The following is a 17,709-nucleotide window of genomic DNA, read 5'->3' on the forward strand; positions in this document are numbered from 1 at the left end:
GACCAAAAGTGAAGATGAAAACTTTTTGGAGATTAAAAATCAAAGAAATTGTTTAGAGACTAAAACGTAAAGTTGATATATTTTTATAAGGATAAAAAATATATTTAACCCTTTATAGTATCGACCGTGACATGGCTTCATATATGTCGAAGAATATATGTTTTTTATTTTTGTTATTTTTAGGAAAATGTTGGTTATTGTTGAAGTTGGACTTATTGTATCTCATAATTTTGAGTAAGCTATGACTACATAATTGTTATGCTTGACAAACTAGAAAAGAATTTGTGGGTACTAAAGCCTTGTCAATCAGCCTCATTAGTCTTTTTCCACCTTCGAACAAGAAACATGTCTTCTACTTCAACTACAACGTCATTATCAAAAAGCTTACTATCATAACATACAGTGCCTTTGTCATTATCCTCTTTCAATGAGATGTAAGGATCACTATATATGCAATACATACCACCTTTCAAGTATCATCATGAGCTAAATAAAAAAAAAAAGCTAGTTGAGTTGTTCTTCAACTCTGATAAATAACCTCTTCGTTGGAGTTGATAACATTTCAAATGACTTCTTTATATTCTAAAATTTAAATTTGGTGGGTACAAGAGTAGGCATATGTAGATGAGAGAAAATGATATGAGAGAAATCGTAAGAAGAGGAGAGTAAATAGCCTGTTTGAAATAGTTTTTTTTTCAGTTTTTGAAATATATAAGTCTTCTTCTCACAATAGTTATCATTTTATATGTTTTAGTTTTAGTCCCTAAAATTAAAAAATTCAAAACAGTTTCTAAAATTGTAATTTTAAAAAATAATTTAGCAAAAAAGTTTTTAATTTTCAAGTTTTTAAAAACTAAAAGAGTTTCTGGAAAGTGTTTCAAACATGCTCTAAGAATTGTAAGAGATAAACATTAAATGCAAAAGTGTGAGGGAAAATTAGGTTAAAATTAAGTTAAGTATAGCGAGACGGAGTAACATCTATAAGTAACGTAACATAATAGGTTAAGTATAGCGAGACATGTTTACATTTATAAGTAAGAGGTTAGGTTAAGTACAACGAAACGGGTTAACGGTTATTCCTTTCCAAAAAAACAGCTTATAATTAGAAACATAATTTTATTTTACTATAGATAAATATTAAATGCAAAAGTGTGAAGGGAAAAATTAGGTTAAAATTAAAGATGACATTTTGCATAACTTAAATTTAGGGTTAATATAGTAAAGTCATGCGAAAAAATTAGGTTCAATCTAGGGTTAATATTGCGTCACGGGTTAACGTTTAGAAATAAGAGAACATAAATTAAATCTAAGGTTAATATAGTAAAGTCACGCGAAAAAAATTAGGTTAAATCTAAAGTTAATATTACGTCACGGGTTAACATTTAGAAATAAGAGATGACATTTTGCATAAATTAAATATAGGGTTAATATAGTAAAGTCACGCAAAAAATTAGGTTAAATCTAGAGTTAATATTGCGTCACAGGTTAATATTCAGAAATAAGAGATGACATTTTGCATAAATTAAATCTACGGTTAATATAGTAAAGTCACACGAAAAAATGTTAATATTGCGTCACAGATTAACTTTTAGAAATAAGAGATAGGGGACGACTTCCTTTTGTTTTTAATAAAAAAAATAGGTTAATTTTGTTTTTCATTTATAATTTTGTTTACATTTATAAGTAAGAGGTTAGGTTAAGTACAACGAAACGGGTTAACGGTTATTCCTTTCCAAAAAAACAGCTTATAATTAGAAACATAATTTAATTTTACTATAGATAAATATTAAATGCAAAAGTGTGAAGGAAAAAATTAGGTTAAAATTAAAGATAACATTTTGCATAACTTATATTTATGATTAATATAGTAAAGTCAGGCGAAAAAATTAGGTTCAATCTAGGGTTAATATCGCGTCACGGGTTAATGTTTAGAAATAAGAGAACATAAATTAAATCTAAGGTTAATATAGTAAAGTCACGCGAAAAAATTAGGTTAAATCTAAAGTTAATATTACATCACGGATTAACATTTAGAAATAAGAGATGACATTTTGCATAAATTAAATATAGGGTTAATATAGTAAAGTCACACAAAAAATTAGGTTAAATCTAGAGTTAATATTGCGTCACAGGTTAATATTCAGAAATAAGAGATGACATTTTGCATAAATTAAATCTACGGTTAATATAGTAAAGTCACACGAAAAAATGTTAATATTGCATCACAGATTAACTTTTAGAAATAAGAGATAGGGGACGACTTCCTTTTGTTTTTAATAAAAAAAATAGGTTAATTTTGTTTTTCATAAAAAAAAAGGGTAATTAGCTTAGTTTAGGTTTAATAAAAAAGTAGGGGTCGATTTTCTTTTGTTTTGAATAAAAAATAGGTTTGTTTTGTTTTCATAAAAAATAGTGTAATTAGTTTAGTTTAGGTTTCATAAAAAAATTAGGGGTAGATTTTCTTTTGTTTTTAATAAAACATAGGTTTATTTTGTTTTTCATAAAAAAAAGGATCAATTTTCTTTTGTTTTAAATAAAAAGTACGTTTGTTTTGTTTTTCATAAAAAAGGGGATGATTTTATTTTGTTTTTAATAAAATAATAGGTTTGTTTTGTTTTTTAATAAACTGAAATAATATGAGTGATCTGCTGTTTTTTTGTTATGGATAAGAATAGGAGGATTTGTTTATTTGTTTAGTAAAATTAAGGAGAAAAATTAGGAGCTACTTAGTTCATTTTAATTTCCCTAACAATTAACATTAACATTTTGATTAAATTAAATAGGGTTAATATAGTAAATTTAAGCAAATAAATTAGTTCAATTGAGGGTTAAAAATTTTGAGTTCGGTTAACTAAGAGATATTTGAAAATAAAATATAAAAAAAAAAAAAAACATTATATATACAAGCAAAGCTCCTCAAATTAGGTCAATTGAGATCTTCCATAGTTTCTTCTGCCGTGCCGTAAAAAGAAAGAATGAAGTTTTCTCGGAAACCAATCGACCTTGCCTGCTACTTGACGCTTTTCGTGTGCAACATCATGCTCTGTTTAGGTAAGGGACACCACTTGTGTACCATTGGGATACCAATGTTATATAACATTGACCAATGAAGATGTGCCATATAACACTTCACATGCATATCTTTTCTCTTTCCTCTTTAGACCTTCCTATGTGGCACACTTTCATTGACCAATGTTATATAACATTGGTATCCCAATGGTACACAAGTGGTGTCCCTCTGTTTAGTCATGCTCGCTCCAAAAGTCATGATACCGAATACTCAGAGCGATATCCAAATCGATCCCACTCAACATCAGCAGCTTCTCGACTTCCTCCGATCAGAATCCGCCCTCGCCAACAACCAACATAGCAGCGTTTCCCTCACCATCGCCAAACATCTTTTCTCCAAAGAATCTCACCGGAACAAGAACATTGTGTTATCGCCACTTTCGCTCCAAGTTGTACTCAGCATCATCGCTGCTGGCTCTGACGGCTCCACACAACAACAGCTTCTTGACTTCCTCCAATCTAACTCCACCGATCAACTCAACTCATTCGCCTCTAAGCTCGTTTCCGTCATTCTCAAAGACGGTGCTCCCGCTGGCGGACCTCGTCTCTCTTTTGTCGACGGTGTGTGGGTGGAAAAAACCCTTTCTCTTCAACCTTCCTTCAAACAAATTGTGTCTAATGATTATAAAGCAAATTTGTCTTCTGTTGATTTCAAGAATAAGATATGTTTCTATATCTGCTCTCTTTTCACTACAAAATTCAAATGCATAAATTTTGTATTGCAATACTTGTGAAAAGAACTCAACTTATTATCTATTTGAATAATTGATTTTGAATTTTGATATGGTTTTAAAGGCAAGTGAAGTGGCCAAAGAAGTGAATTTATGGGCTGCAAAAAGACAAATGGTATTATTAAACAACTTCTTCCTTCCAGGTCGGTTAATAGCTTAACCAGGCTAATCATTGCTAATGCACTATACTTCAAAGGAGTGTGGAATGATAAGTTTGATGCTTCAAAAACGAAAGACTATGATTTTCACCTTTTGAATGGCAGCTCAATTAAGGTTCCCTTCATGACTAGCAAGGAAGAACAATATATTAGAGCTTTCGATGATTTTAAAGTTCTTGGCCTTCCTTATAAGCAAGGCGAAGATAAGCGTGAATTTACTATGTACTTTTTTCTTCCAAATGCAAAAGATGGGCTGCCAACTTTGCTTGAGAAGTTGGCTTCTGAATCGGAGTCACTAAAACACAAGCTTCCATATGATAGAGTGGAGGTAGGTGACTTTAGGATCCCAAGGTTCAATATTTCATTTGGACTTGAAACTTCTGATATGCTGAAGGAGCTGGGCGTGGTTTTACCTTTCACCAATGGAGGTCTTACTAAAATGGTGAACTCTAGTCAAAACCTATGTATTTCTAAAATATTTCACAAGTCTTTTATTGATGTAAATGAAGAAGGCACCGAAGCTGTTGCAGCCACCGCAACTGAAGTATTCACTAGCAGTGGCATGGGTTTTCCAACTCGACTAGACTTTGTGGCTGGCCACCCTTTCTTGTTTATGATTAGAGAAGAATTGACTGGAACAATCATCTTTGTTGGACAGGTGTTCAATCCTCTTGCTGGGTGATTTTAGCGTGCCACACTCGCCAATAGATAAATAGGGAATTTATTTTTCCTGACAATATGATGTTAGTAAAATGAGAATGTAGGTAGATGATTTACCTGCCTTTCCATATGTTTCCTCATAGATGTTTTTTTTTTTTTTTCCCTTTCTTTCCGATGAGTTCATACTTGTGTATTTTAATAAATTTTGGTAGACTTCCTTTAATTTCTTTAACAACTCATGATATCTAACACCTGCCAAGGTAATTGGAAGGATATATATAGAATCAGAAGGAATATAGTGGTAAACATTAAATCTGGTTGGGCACACGAACATTTAATGCCACACTACTACTGCATAGCTCTCTTCGGTCTTCACTTTGTGTTCCTCCATTGACTCAAATATTCTTTTTTTTTGTGTAATTTTTTGTGAAATTAAATTAGGATCTGTATTTTTTTTTGGTACTTGCATGGTAACATTATGCTTAGAAATTATAGACGATGATTAAATTGTAGATGTTAGTTTTATCATGAAACTTTTGATATTATGTTACTTCGAAGGCCTAATACCTTCCAAATGATTCTGACCAAGTGATTGAAATTTGTTACTTCAAATGAATGGTCAATCTTTGGGCTACATTTTTAGACAGTTTTCTCAATCACAAATTCACAATTGGAAGAGACAATTCTATATTTTGATTTGGGTTAATTAAGTAAATGGTTTCTATAAATATTCATAATTTTGATTTTAGTCCTTCCTAAAAAACACACTTTTCATTCCATGTAAGATTTTCCTTTAACACTTTTAGGGATTATAAATGTTGATGGAAATTTTAGAAGGACTAGAAAATGTGATTTTTGTTTTGAAGGAACTAAAAATGTAATTCTGAATATTTATATGTATCTTTACTTAATTGACTCTTTTGATTTTAACCTTGATTATCCATTTTTCAAAACCAGTCCCACTTCATTTTATGAACGATGCACAATCTTGCAACGATTTATTTTCTACCGTATGTAATTTTGCACATGTTAAAAAGTTTAAAGTACTTTGCATTAAAATTTGTACATTTTGTATTAAATATATAACTTTTTAATAAATAATTAAATGTATGTGAATATAATTTTCTAGAGTTTTTCTATCATGTGCAAATTTTCACACGTTAAGAAATTTAAAGTAGTAACTTTGCATTGAAACTTGTACATTTTGTATTAAATATATAACTCGTTAATAAATAATTGTTGTTTTTCAATAAAAACTTACCACTTTTAGTTGCTTTAACATGTGCAATATTGCACATTTTAAACAACCCCAATTTTCTAATCCATGATATATTATATCGAAGAATACTAGCAACACATTTTTTAACACTACTATATATCTCTTTGATTGATTAAAATTCACATAGATCCCACCAAATTATGTGGGCCTATATAAATTTGATAGAACTAATATAAATTTTAACCAATCAATACAAGAGTTTTGGCGAATTGCTACGAATTTTTATTGCAGCTAATTTTCATAGTAAATTTGTCTTCTATAGGCAACACAAGTATTTAACACTTCACAAGTCTTCTGTTGAGTTTGTTTCACGTGCACTCATCATTGGCCCTTCTTCAAAAAATTCTCTCACTCAAATTTAGGGTTTAATCATTACGTTTGATGTTCAAATTTTTATTTTTTTTATTTATTTAATTTAAAAAATGATTATGTGGCATTTTAATTTTTAAAAAAATTAGTAATTATACACGTGGTCTGCCACGCATGCGTTGACTAGGTCAAAATTGACCAAAAGGATCAAAGTTGCAGGGGGGCTAAAACTTAGGGGTTAAAATTGTCATTTTTATTCATATGGAGTCAAAGTCGCAACTTTTTCAAACTTCGGGGGTGAAAGTGCACTTTAACCTAAAATTTAATTGTGGTGGCATGGAACAAAATTTCCACCTTTTCCATCAAGAATCAACATATTTGATGGAAATCACCATTCACATTCATGATTGCTTTGCAAGAAATTATGAAATCAAACACACTTCACTCGTGTTTTCAGAGACAGTTACCCTCCATAATCTCGTGTTTCCCAGAATCACAACTAGGATCTCGATGCCAATTGTTAGTGCAACACATATTTCTTGCATATCCAACAACAATCAAATAGAAATAGAGAATCTTTATAGAATGATGACTCATTTAGAGAGATGATCAATATAAGTGAGAGAGAGAGAGGGGGGAGAGTTTGTTGTAACTATACTTTTCATTAGTTACTGAATGGTGAATTTTACAACTTATTTCTAGAAGTAACTTGTTAGTTAAGAATTAGTTTAACAAACCAACTAATTTTCTAAACAAACCTTATCCTATTCTTACTAAATTTTATTCACTTAATGGATTAACAACTCAATAAAATGTTGGTTAACTTTGATATTATACAGATTAACTTCCGCTCTCAATTAATAGTTGAGAGGTTTGGTCCAAGCATAATGTTATGTCTAAGACATGTTCGCTTTTCATAGTTATTTGTTGGGATTGAGGAACAAAAATGAAGAGATATTTTAAAAATATTAAGAAGGATAATTGAACTTCAGTTAATAGTATTTTACCAAATCATTCTTATATGATAAATACTCTTGCTCGACATGAGGATCGTCATGTCCTTCATCATGTTTGTTGGCACCCACCCTCTGATGGTTATATCAAAGTCAGTGTGGATGGTTATTCCTTTGACAACCCATGTAATGTGGATTTTGGTGACCTCTTGAGAGACTCTAATGAGATTTGGATTTTTGTTTTTGTGATACATTTATCGAATATGTTTGCTGAACTCTGACCATTTGGCGAGGCATTCAATTGGCATGAGACTTGGTCATAAGTATCTTATTTGAAAATTTGACTCTAAAGCGGCTCTATTTGATTGAAGATGTTCATAACTCCGATTTTCATCCTCATGAGTCTATTCTTTTGCTCATTAAGAAGCTCTTCTCTCATCCTTGGACGGTCTCCTTTATCCATACTTTGAGATAAGACAATGAATGTGTTGATTAGCTAACTAAGTTTGGGGCTATGAATGTTGACCCATGGACTACATGGACTTCTCCTCCTCCCCCAATCAGTTCTCGCTCTATTAACTGATTTCTTTGAGGTCTTTAGGCAAAAAAAAAGATTAATTTACTTGTCTTTCCTTTCCCGCTGATAAAAAATGCTTTTGTTCTCGATTGTCATTATTAAGCTAATTGCATAACTATATGGTAACTAGTAGCGACACCCTCTTATTAACCTTTAACAATGATCTAAAGTATTCATCGAGTTGAGGATATGCTACTTTTATAACATGTTGACACAAATTTCATACGTTATTATGTCTCTATAATTGATTATTCTTTATAATTTTAGAGGCACTTAGTCATGTTAATGAATGTCACGGCTCTCCACTTGTTGCAATCACAAATTCTATTCATGAATTATTTGGTTATGGTTTTGCATAAACTGAACCAAGTTGTACATGAGATCATTTGTTCATATTGTCGGTAGTGGGGTGCAACCACCTGTCAGGGGTGGTGATAAGTGGTGGCGAAGCGGTTCTTCCGTCCATCAGATTAGGGCAACAAATGATATTGCTGGGACAAGGTTGTTGTTCTTTGGCCATTTTTAAGTGTTCGTATTTTTAGGGAGGGAGATTTTTACCTAGGTGAAAAAATGGTGGGAAATTGCTCTGGTGGTCGTAGTTGTTTGTGCATTAAAAGTCATAGGAAATCCGAGACGGGAGAATAATTACATTGGATAAGAAGGACTTTGGAGAGGAACAATGAGAATCGATTGCATGATCTTTTGCTTAGTTGGCTCTTGCATTTACCTATCATTTCTAACCAGGCCATATATCCTAATCAAATTGGAGGCCCAACTCTTATAGGAAAAATTGGTCTCTAATTAAATATGAACATACTTTATTATAAAGAGAAATCTTCTATTTAAATTGTGAATATCGTCCGTAAATCTAAAAAATAGTCATCATTGTGACAACATATAAAAAACATCAATATTTTAATCAATAACATCAAAATTTATTAATGTTGTTGTTTAATTTCGCAGCGTTGAAGTTGAAGCAATGAATAATATTATGAGATAATTAGCAATTAACAAATAAAATTCTAAATTAACAAATTAGAAAAGAAGAATTAATTAGCAATTATTCCAAAAAAAAAGAATTAATTAGCATGTCATCAACCGTAAAAGACGTCATCAACCGTATGGCTGGTTGCATTCCGTAAAAGACGACAATGATAATTTGGGCTTAATTACATAAATTGTCCCTCAACTTATTTGTTGTTTTCGATTTGGTCCCTTAACTTTAAATTTTTTTAATTTGGTCCCTCATGTACATCCCGTTAGTTAATTTGATCCATGTCAGTTAACTTTAAACCCAAATGTATTAGGTGAACCAACATTGTAGGTGGTCCATCATAGACCTTATTAATTTTTTTAATTTCAGCCTTTGATCTTTTCTTTTCAAAAAGGGGACGGCTAGATCATATAGGTATATCGTATGTTACAGTGAATCATCAACACATAATTTTTTCTCCTTTTCTTCGTCTTCTACCCTCCTTTCTTCAACATTTTCATCATTATCTTCATACACCTCCATCAAATAAACTCGGAAAAATCAACAAACAAAATTTAAAATGATGTCCAAAGCACTCACACACGTACCGTCCACTCAATAACAACTTTCTCACAATCTGGAGCTTCCAAAGCACTAACCAACACCACATTTTAAAAACTCAAAACCATTCTCTTCATTTCATTTCCTCTGGCTTCTTCCATTTTCTCTTTCAAAACAGTAATGGTTTCTCTTACTGGATCCAATTGTGTTTCTCTCCGTTCCGCCACTTTTGCCGCTGTCGGTAATTGTAAAATCACTCAGATCCGCCATTACTCTCCGCTTCTCAATCATCTCCGTCCCGTTTCCAGTCTTCACTGTAGATCTAACACAACAACAACAACTTCAATTGCTTTTTTCGAATTTGGGTCTCAAAAACTCAAACTTTTTTCTCAGATTGGAATTCAAAAAAACAGGATGAGGGAGTTGATTTTTTTTCTCGAATTCGAATTTCACATTTGTGTTGTTGTTGTTGCTAATTTGATTCTCGAAGGAGGAGGGAACAGTGTGCTGATTTTGTCGAATTTGAGTTGTGTTGATTTTTGTCAATGAGTTTAAGGACCATTGTATCTACGTTACCTCTTTACAAACTTCAATTGAAGCATGTGATGTGTTGAATCTTCTCTTCATTTGTTGCTGCCGTTCTGTAAAGCTTGATTCCATAAATGGTAAATTTGGGATATATTTTGTTTGTGTTGAATCAATTTGGGAAATATTTTGTTTTTCTTCTTCTGTGTATAATGAATTAGGGGAAAATTGTGTGAGTAAAAAACTGGATTATTTACCGCTCAAGATGGTGGAGGCGATTGTGGCTATGGCGGTGGTTGTGAGCCTGTCGATTTGATGAGGGAAGATGATGAAGAAAAATAAAAATTTTTGGTGTTGGTGGTTTACTGTTACATACAATAGTCCTGCAATCTAATGGTTGAAATCATATCTAAGATATTAGGCATTAAAAAGTTAACGGAGTGGACCAAATTAACTAACGGGATGTACATGAGGGACCAAATTGAAATTTTTTAAAGTTAAGGGACCAAATCGAAAACAACAAATAAGTTGAGGGACCATTTATGTAATTAAGCCTTATTTCTAGTATGATGTCATCAACCACCATGTCAACATATAATTGGCTGGCTATTATCCTTGCCATTTTTGGAGTTGGGAGCATAATTTTCACCAAATTGCTGACAAAAATTGATAGCACCGACCTATACTATTAATATTATGGCGAGATCTATTTTTATTTTTTTGAATTAAATACTAGAAGCTCCTAAAATTAGGTCTTGGGTAGTTTCGTCTTCTTTTTTTCTTGCAAGAATGAGGTTCTCTCGCAAAACAATCGCCATTGCCAAAGTTGTTCTCTGCTTCTTCGTGCTCGACTTCCTCCTCCGATCAGAATCCGCCCTCGCCAACAACCAAAACAACGTTTCCCTCACCATCGCCAAACATCTTTTCTCCAAAGAATCTCATCAAGACAAGAATATGGTGTTATCTCCACTTTCACTACAAGTTGTGCTAAGCATCATCGCTACTGGCTCCGAGGGCCCCACACAACAACAACTTCTCAACTTCCTCCAATCCAAATCCACCTATCAACTCAACTCCTTCGCCTCTACCCTCGTCTCCGTCATTCTAAAAGACGCTGCTCCCGCTTCAAACGAATTGTGTCTAATGATTTCAAGAACAAGGTATGTTTCTATATCTCCCCTCTTTTCACTACAAAATACATATGCATGTCCTGATTTTGTTAATATTTTTGTATTGCAATACTCGTGCAAAGAACTCAACTATATATTTGGATAATTGATTTTAATTTTTGATATGGTTTTAAAGGCTGTTGAAGTGAACAATGAAGTGAATTTATGGGCTGAAAGAGAGACAAATGGTCTTATTAAAGAACTTCTTCCTTTAGGGTCGGTCGACTACTTTACTCAGCTAATATTTGCTAATGCACTATACTTTAAAGGAGAGTGGAATGATAATTTTGATGCTTCGGAAACGAATGTCTATGATTTTCACCTTTTGAATGGAAACTCAGTTAAGGTTGACTTCATGACTAGTGATGAGAAGAAGCAGTTTATTAGAGATTTCGATGATTTTAAAGTTCTTGGCCTTCCTTATAAGCAAGGCGAAGACAAGCGTCAATTTACGATGTACTTTTTTCTTCCAAATGCAAAAGATGGGCTGCCAACTTTGCTTGAGAAGCTTGCTTCCGAATCTGAGTTACTGCAACACAAGCTTCCTCTTGACAAAGTGGAAGTAGGTGACTTTAGGATTCCAAGGTTCAATATTTCATTTGAACTTGAAACTTCTGATATGTTAAAGGAGCTTGGCGTGGTTTTGCCTTTCACTAATGGAGGTTTGACTAAAATGGTGAACTCTGCTGTGAGTCAAAACCTTTATGTTTCCAAAATATTCCACAAGTCTTTCATTGAAGTAAATGAAGAAGGCACCAAAGCTGCTGCGGCCACCGCAGGTTTACTATGTGGAAGCTCCTTGAGTCTTCCAACAGACATAAACTTTGTAGCTGACCACCCATTCTTATTTATTATCAGAGAAGATTTGACCGGAACTATCGTCTTTGTTGGGCAGGTGCTCAATCCTCTTGCTAGATGATCTTAGTGAGTCACATTATATTCGATTGCTAATAGATAAATAGGGAACTTATTTTCTAATATTTCATGTGTTTATAATGAAGATAGTCCTATATTTGGATATGATTCATGTGCGGGTGATATTTTTAGCATATTTTTTCTGACATATGATGTTAGTAAAATGGGAATGTTAGAGAGATATTTACCTACGTTTTCACATGTTCATAAATATTTTTTTTCCCCAAAGAGTTCATAATTGTGTATGTTAATAATTTTTGACAGACTTCCTCTAATTTCTTTAACAATCGTATATTTTGATTTTGAACAGATTCAGTTTTAGGCATGTCAAGGACATCCCTGATTATCCATTTTTCCAAACCAATCCCAATTCATATTAGGAATAATGCACAAACTTGCAACAATTTATTTTCTTAGGATCTTTAATAAATCCAATATTCACCTATATAAAGGTTGCTAAGTTGATCCCGTAAACTCATATGGTAGAAAGGATATGTTGGAACACATATTCAAACATTCATCCTTGTTTTTGAATTTTACAGAACATGCAGAGCATTAATCGTCAAGAATATTCTAAAGGCAAGTATTGGGGAAAACAAAGTAGTACATCTTAAGAGTTTTATTTTGTTCAGTCCAAACCTAATGTCTAATGTAAACCAAATTTGCTTTCATATATAAGAGTTTTATTTGAATTGATTTCTTTTATCCACAACTTTTCAATTTGTGTATCTTTTTAACTTTATAGAAGCTTAGACTAATTCTTTGATGAAACATCGACAAATTCTATTATATCATCTGTTGCCAATGATATAAATTTAGAAAGGAAATCAACATGTAAGTTTTCCTCTTCCCTCAAAAAAAAAAAAAAATGTAAGTTTTCCTCTGTAAGCAATATATCATTATTTGGTTTGATGCACACAATATTATGAATATAAATGGAGTTCATGAATATTAACAATATAAAATGTGGATATGAACTATGGATATAATTTTCTAATCCATGGATATGAAAAAGCATATATTATAATCGGTGAATTTACAAGAGTCGAAGGGGTTGATCCTAACAATTAGACTTAAAAGATTACCATTTTAGTTTTTCTTCTTTAACTTTGAAGTATCATGTGACACTAGGAACTGGTTTACGATTTTTAATTTATTTTTAGGAATAACTAATTTTTCTCCGACCTCTCTAGATCTCCAACATTGCCCTCCTCCCTTCCAACCCAAATATCTCTAGTTGCTGGGTGGTTTTTGGTACGACAACTGGTTTTTGGTCGTCTGCATCATTCACTCACCAGGTTTGTGGTGGTGCCGGTGCGCAGCGACTCGTGGTGGTTTTCGGGGACCCTCTTGGATGGATGGTTCACAGGGGTAGATCTAGATTCAGATCTCTCAGTGGCTGGTTCTCCGTCCTCCATCACTGTTCGGGTTTTGCTTTTTCGGTGGTGTTGGTAAATTATGTCTGATTCGTATGCATGCATGCTTTATAACGATGTTTCAAAATGGTTCATGCCTGAACTTGTATTTTCTTGTTGAATGATGTGGTAATGATATCAAGCTTCGAGACAAAAATCCTTCTCTCCATGCGCAAATGAAAGGGAAAGTTAATATTAAACGAAAATGAGTATTTTTTGGGGAATAATTGCGATTAATATCCAACATTTTTTTTAATAATGTTGACAAAAAAAGGTTCAACCCTTGACAAAAAAAAAAAAAATCAACCGTTAATTATATGGGATCCATTTGATACAAGAGTAATTAATGCATTGATAAAAAAAGAAGTCAATTTTCCTCGAGTTGATATGAACAATGATAACATATTTAAGGGTTAAGTTTAATCCTCGATTCTTCCCTTTTTCATGTGAATTTCTAACAAAAAAAATATTATTCCCTTCGTTATATAATTCATTCATTGATTTTTTTTCCTCTGATTTTTTTTCCTTTTTAAATTAATTACTTTCCAAGCTAAAAGATTTGTGTTGTTCATTCGAAATTGTTTCCTCGTAACTAGGAATGACAACAGAGCACGGAAGGGTCCGTTTTAAACATCCCCCCACCCTTGCATCTTTGTACTGCCCCAAAGCCCTATTGAAAATGATTATTGAACATTCACACCCCTCCCTTAACAGGGGACGAAGTTCCCAGCCCCATCCCCAACTCAGAAACGTTGATTTTTTCAATAAAATAAAGTGTGTCTATGAATCTCCGCATTTTATATCTTCATTGCATCAAAGATTAAATCCTTAAAAAAAACATCATAGACTAATAATTAAATTCTACAATTTGACTAAAATCAATCAAAACTTATATAAAAAAAATAACACGGTAATATTGTACCATTTAAAAGGTAAACCCTCTGGTTCTTAGAGGAATTATGTCTTGATAATTCAGAGTTAAATTGAAAGATAAGTAAAGTCTGATTAAGAATTGTTTCTATCAAGAATCGAATTTATACTCTTATAAACGATTCATCCTAAAAGACACATCAACCACTTGATCCCAATCACATGGTTCTTTAATCTTTTATTTTAAGTTGTGTTGATATATCATTGTATATAAAATCAAATAATTATATCATTATGATTATCATTGTGTTGATTCATAAATGGATCAATTTTCTTTAGGGGAATATACATTTATGAAATAATGTATTGTATATTCATAATCATAATCAATCAAATAATTATAAATTAAATAATTATATCATTATGATTATTTTAAATTGTATTGTATAGTCATAAATGTTAATTGTATTGTATAGTCTTATGTATATACCCCCTCTAGGTGATGTCCTTTGGTTTTGGGAGAAAAGGTGCAGCAACTTTTTCAGTGTGGTAAAACATTTGATTTACTTCGATTGTTTTTAAAAGTTGTTTGATTTAATAAAGTTTAAAATAGTTTAAAATAAAAATAAATGAGTGTGATAGTGTGGAACTCAAAGTTATGGTGGAAATGATTTTTAAAACTTAAAACAAATTTGAAATATTGAATTCCAAATATCGCATTTCCATGAATGACATTTGAATCCTTAAAACAAATACACCATAAAAATTCATTTAATAATTAGTACTAAACTCCATAAATTAAATCACGAAAAACAAAATTCCAGCTGGTGCAACTTAGAAATACAGCTGTAACCAAAAAAAAACTTAGAAATACAGCTGTTCTCTTCACTTTTGGTATTGTAGAATGAATTAAATTGGCATTTAATCAGAGTAAATGCACTGCTTAATGTGCAAAACTTATTTCGGTATGAAATTTGATTTTTATTTCCTTTTATAATTTTTCTATGCTGATCACCATATTAAATATCTTTTTTATACGCTCTCAATTTTTTATCAACAATTGTGCTCTCAAATTTTGATATTTATTTCCCTTTTCTTCTATTGTAACATAACATATACTTGATTGGTTTTCAATTGATGGCATCTGCTCGTACGCAACTAAAGGAATCAATGGCACTCACTAAAAAAGAGGTTAGCAATCATATACCTCGTGATATTTCTTTTCTTATTCTATCCAAATTGCCTGTGAAATCTCTCAAGCGATTTACATGTGTGTGTAAATTTTGGGCTAATTTTTTTGAAAAACCTCAATTCATGAGCATGTACCTGTCTAAATATGATGATCATCATAATTCAAGACTCCTCCTTAAGCAGACTCCTTCTTTCTTCGACTATGATGATCATGATTATTTATTTTTGCTTCTTGGTGAGACGTTTGAGAATAGTGTCAAGTTAGATTGGCCACCTCCAATTGATGTGGATCGCGAAGGTATTTTAATTGCTGGTTCTATTGTTAATGGCATACTTTGTCTCTGTCAAGGCAATGGAAGAGGTGACACCACTTGGATTGCACAAAAAGTTGTATTGTGGAACCCATCTACAGAGGAATTCAAAGTCATTCCTAATGGTTCTTTTGAACATGCAATTCTGAAAGCCTTTCCTCCTGGCACTGTTTTTGAGGATCTTCCTGTTATTAATACTATTGTTAACATTCATGGTTTTGGTTATGACCCAGTGTCCGATGACTACAAGCTGATTCGATGTTTTTGTTTTTTCGACAATCCCGAGAAGCGTGATCCAAATGATGAGATCTTATGGCAGATATATGACCTAAGAAGCAACTGTTGGAGGGATCTTCAAGTAGAAATGCCAAGTCATCTTTGGACTGACATGTGGCAAGAGACTGGTTATGCGGTGTACTTGCAAGGGATGTGCCACTGGTGGGGCTATGAAGATTATTTTGGGGATGAGGTGTTGGTATCATTTAACCTGAGTAATGAGGTCTTCATTACAACACCCTTCAACCATAATTATGGTAGATTTGCTAAACACATGGTGGTGTTGAAAGAGTCCATTGCTATGATCGAGTATCAAGATTCTTCTTGTCTTTACATATCAATTTTGGGTGAATTTGGTGTGGCGGATTCATGGACGAGACTTTTGAAAATTGGACCCCTACCCGGTGTGTTGGAACCTATTGGAGTTGGAAAGAATGGCGATATATTCTACATAAATTATGATGAAGAAGTTGCAAGGTTTGATTTAAATGCTGAAGTGATTGAAGATATGGGGGTTAATGGAAGGCATAGATGTAGTCAAATGGTTATTTATAATGAAAGTCTTCTTCCAATTGGAGGAATGCGTGGTTGATTGTTTTCCTTAGCATGCATTAGAGGTTATGGTTATTAGAAATGGATTAGTGTGTTATTTTTTTTTAATTTTAAATTCTATTAAATGGATTGTAAACTATACATGTTATATTTTGAAAGGATAATGATGTATGGTGCGATTTGTATCACCCATGATGTCAACATCTCTCCATGAATTCCACCAAAAATGGAAATTTAAGTTTGAACATCCAATATATGCTATGTATGTGTTGTTTTGTTGGTTTTCGTCGCTGCTAGATTGTTTGCTCTTCTTTATCCAATTGTAATACTCATTATAATATGAATAAAATGTCTTCTGTTATCATGTTCATATGTAATCCAGATGGTTCTATCTATAAATACAAGGCAAGACTTCTTGCAAAAGTATTGCATCAACAAGGAGGCATAGATTTCTCTGAAACATTAAGTCCTCTGGTCAAACCTACTACAATATGTGTGGTTCTCACTACTCCACTCTCATAAAACTTGCCTTTCAAGAAAATTGACATCAACGATGCCTTTTAAATGGTGACTTATCGGAACCCATCTACATTTGTCAAAGGTCAATCTGGTTCTCTACTTTGTAAACTCAATTAATCTCTCTATGGTCTTAAACAAGCTACCGGATCTTGGTTCCAAAAACTCAATTCATATCTCACTCAACCAGGTTTCCAAACCACTAAAAATGACATTTCACTCTGTACCGAAATCACTCATACTGTCCACCCTTCTTATGCCTGTCTATGTTGATGATGTGATCATCACATGACATTCTTTCCAAGACAGAAATAATTTCATTTTGTCCCAAAATAATCACTTTCCTTTGAAAGACCTAGGAAATTTACACTATTTTCTTGGTATCCAAGTTAACAGAAATTCCTCAACTAGCATATATGTCTTACTCAAACAAAGTATATTCATGGCATACTCCTCAAATCCAATTATATGCTCACTGTAAACTCAATACCTACACCAATGGTTTCCTCTTCAAAACTTTCAACATATGAAACTCCCGACTTCGATGATTCATCACTATATATTTCCATTGTAGGTTGCCTTCAGTACATATAACTATTACCATACCTGACTTAGCCTTTGTTGTAAATAAGGTTTGTCAAGATATGCATTGTACAAAAGAACCACACTTAATGGCAGTAAATTGAATCTTCATATACC

The 17,709-nt window shown here is 32.6% G+C and overlaps 2 protein-coding genes and 1 pseudogene across 2 annotated transcripts; all 3 read left to right on the forward strand.

Moving 5' to 3' along the window:
• Window positions 1–3,266: 3,266 nt before the first annotated feature.
• On the forward strand, window positions 3,267–4,749 carry LOC11425722 (serpin-ZX-like; annotated as a pseudogene).
• A 4,701-nt stretch (window positions 4,750–9,450) lies between these two features.
• On the forward strand, window positions 9,451–12,096 carry LOC11435180 (serpin-ZX). Its single transcript, XM_039832103.1, has 3 exons — window positions 9,451–9,570; window positions 10,548–10,955; window positions 11,101–12,096. The coding sequence occupies exons 1-3, from the start codon at window positions 9,451–9,453 to the stop codon at window positions 11,881–11,883; spliced, it is 1,311 nt and encodes a 436-aa protein (XP_039688037.1). The 3' UTR covers window positions 11,884–12,096.
• Window positions 12,097–15,072: 2,976 nt separating this feature from the next.
• LOC112419987 (putative F-box protein At3g16210) lies at window positions 15,073–16,858 on the forward strand. The gene is made up of 2 exons (XM_024778454.2): window positions 15,073–15,129; window positions 15,329–16,858. Exon 2 carries the CDS (start codon window positions 15,335–15,337, stop codon window positions 16,532–16,534), a length of 1,200 nt encoding a protein of 399 aa, XP_024634222.1. The 5' UTR covers window positions 15,073–15,129; window positions 15,329–15,334; the 3' UTR covers window positions 16,535–16,858.
• The last annotated feature ends 851 nt before the right edge of the window (window positions 16,859–17,709 follow it).

The sequence above is a fragment of the Medicago truncatula genome, chromosome 3 (assembly GCF_003473485.1).
Source record: "Medicago truncatula cultivar Jemalong A17 chromosome 3, MtrunA17r5.0-ANR, whole genome shotgun sequence".
In the NCBI taxonomy this organism is placed as follows: Eukaryota; Viridiplantae; Streptophyta; class Magnoliopsida; order Fabales; family Fabaceae; genus Medicago; species Medicago truncatula.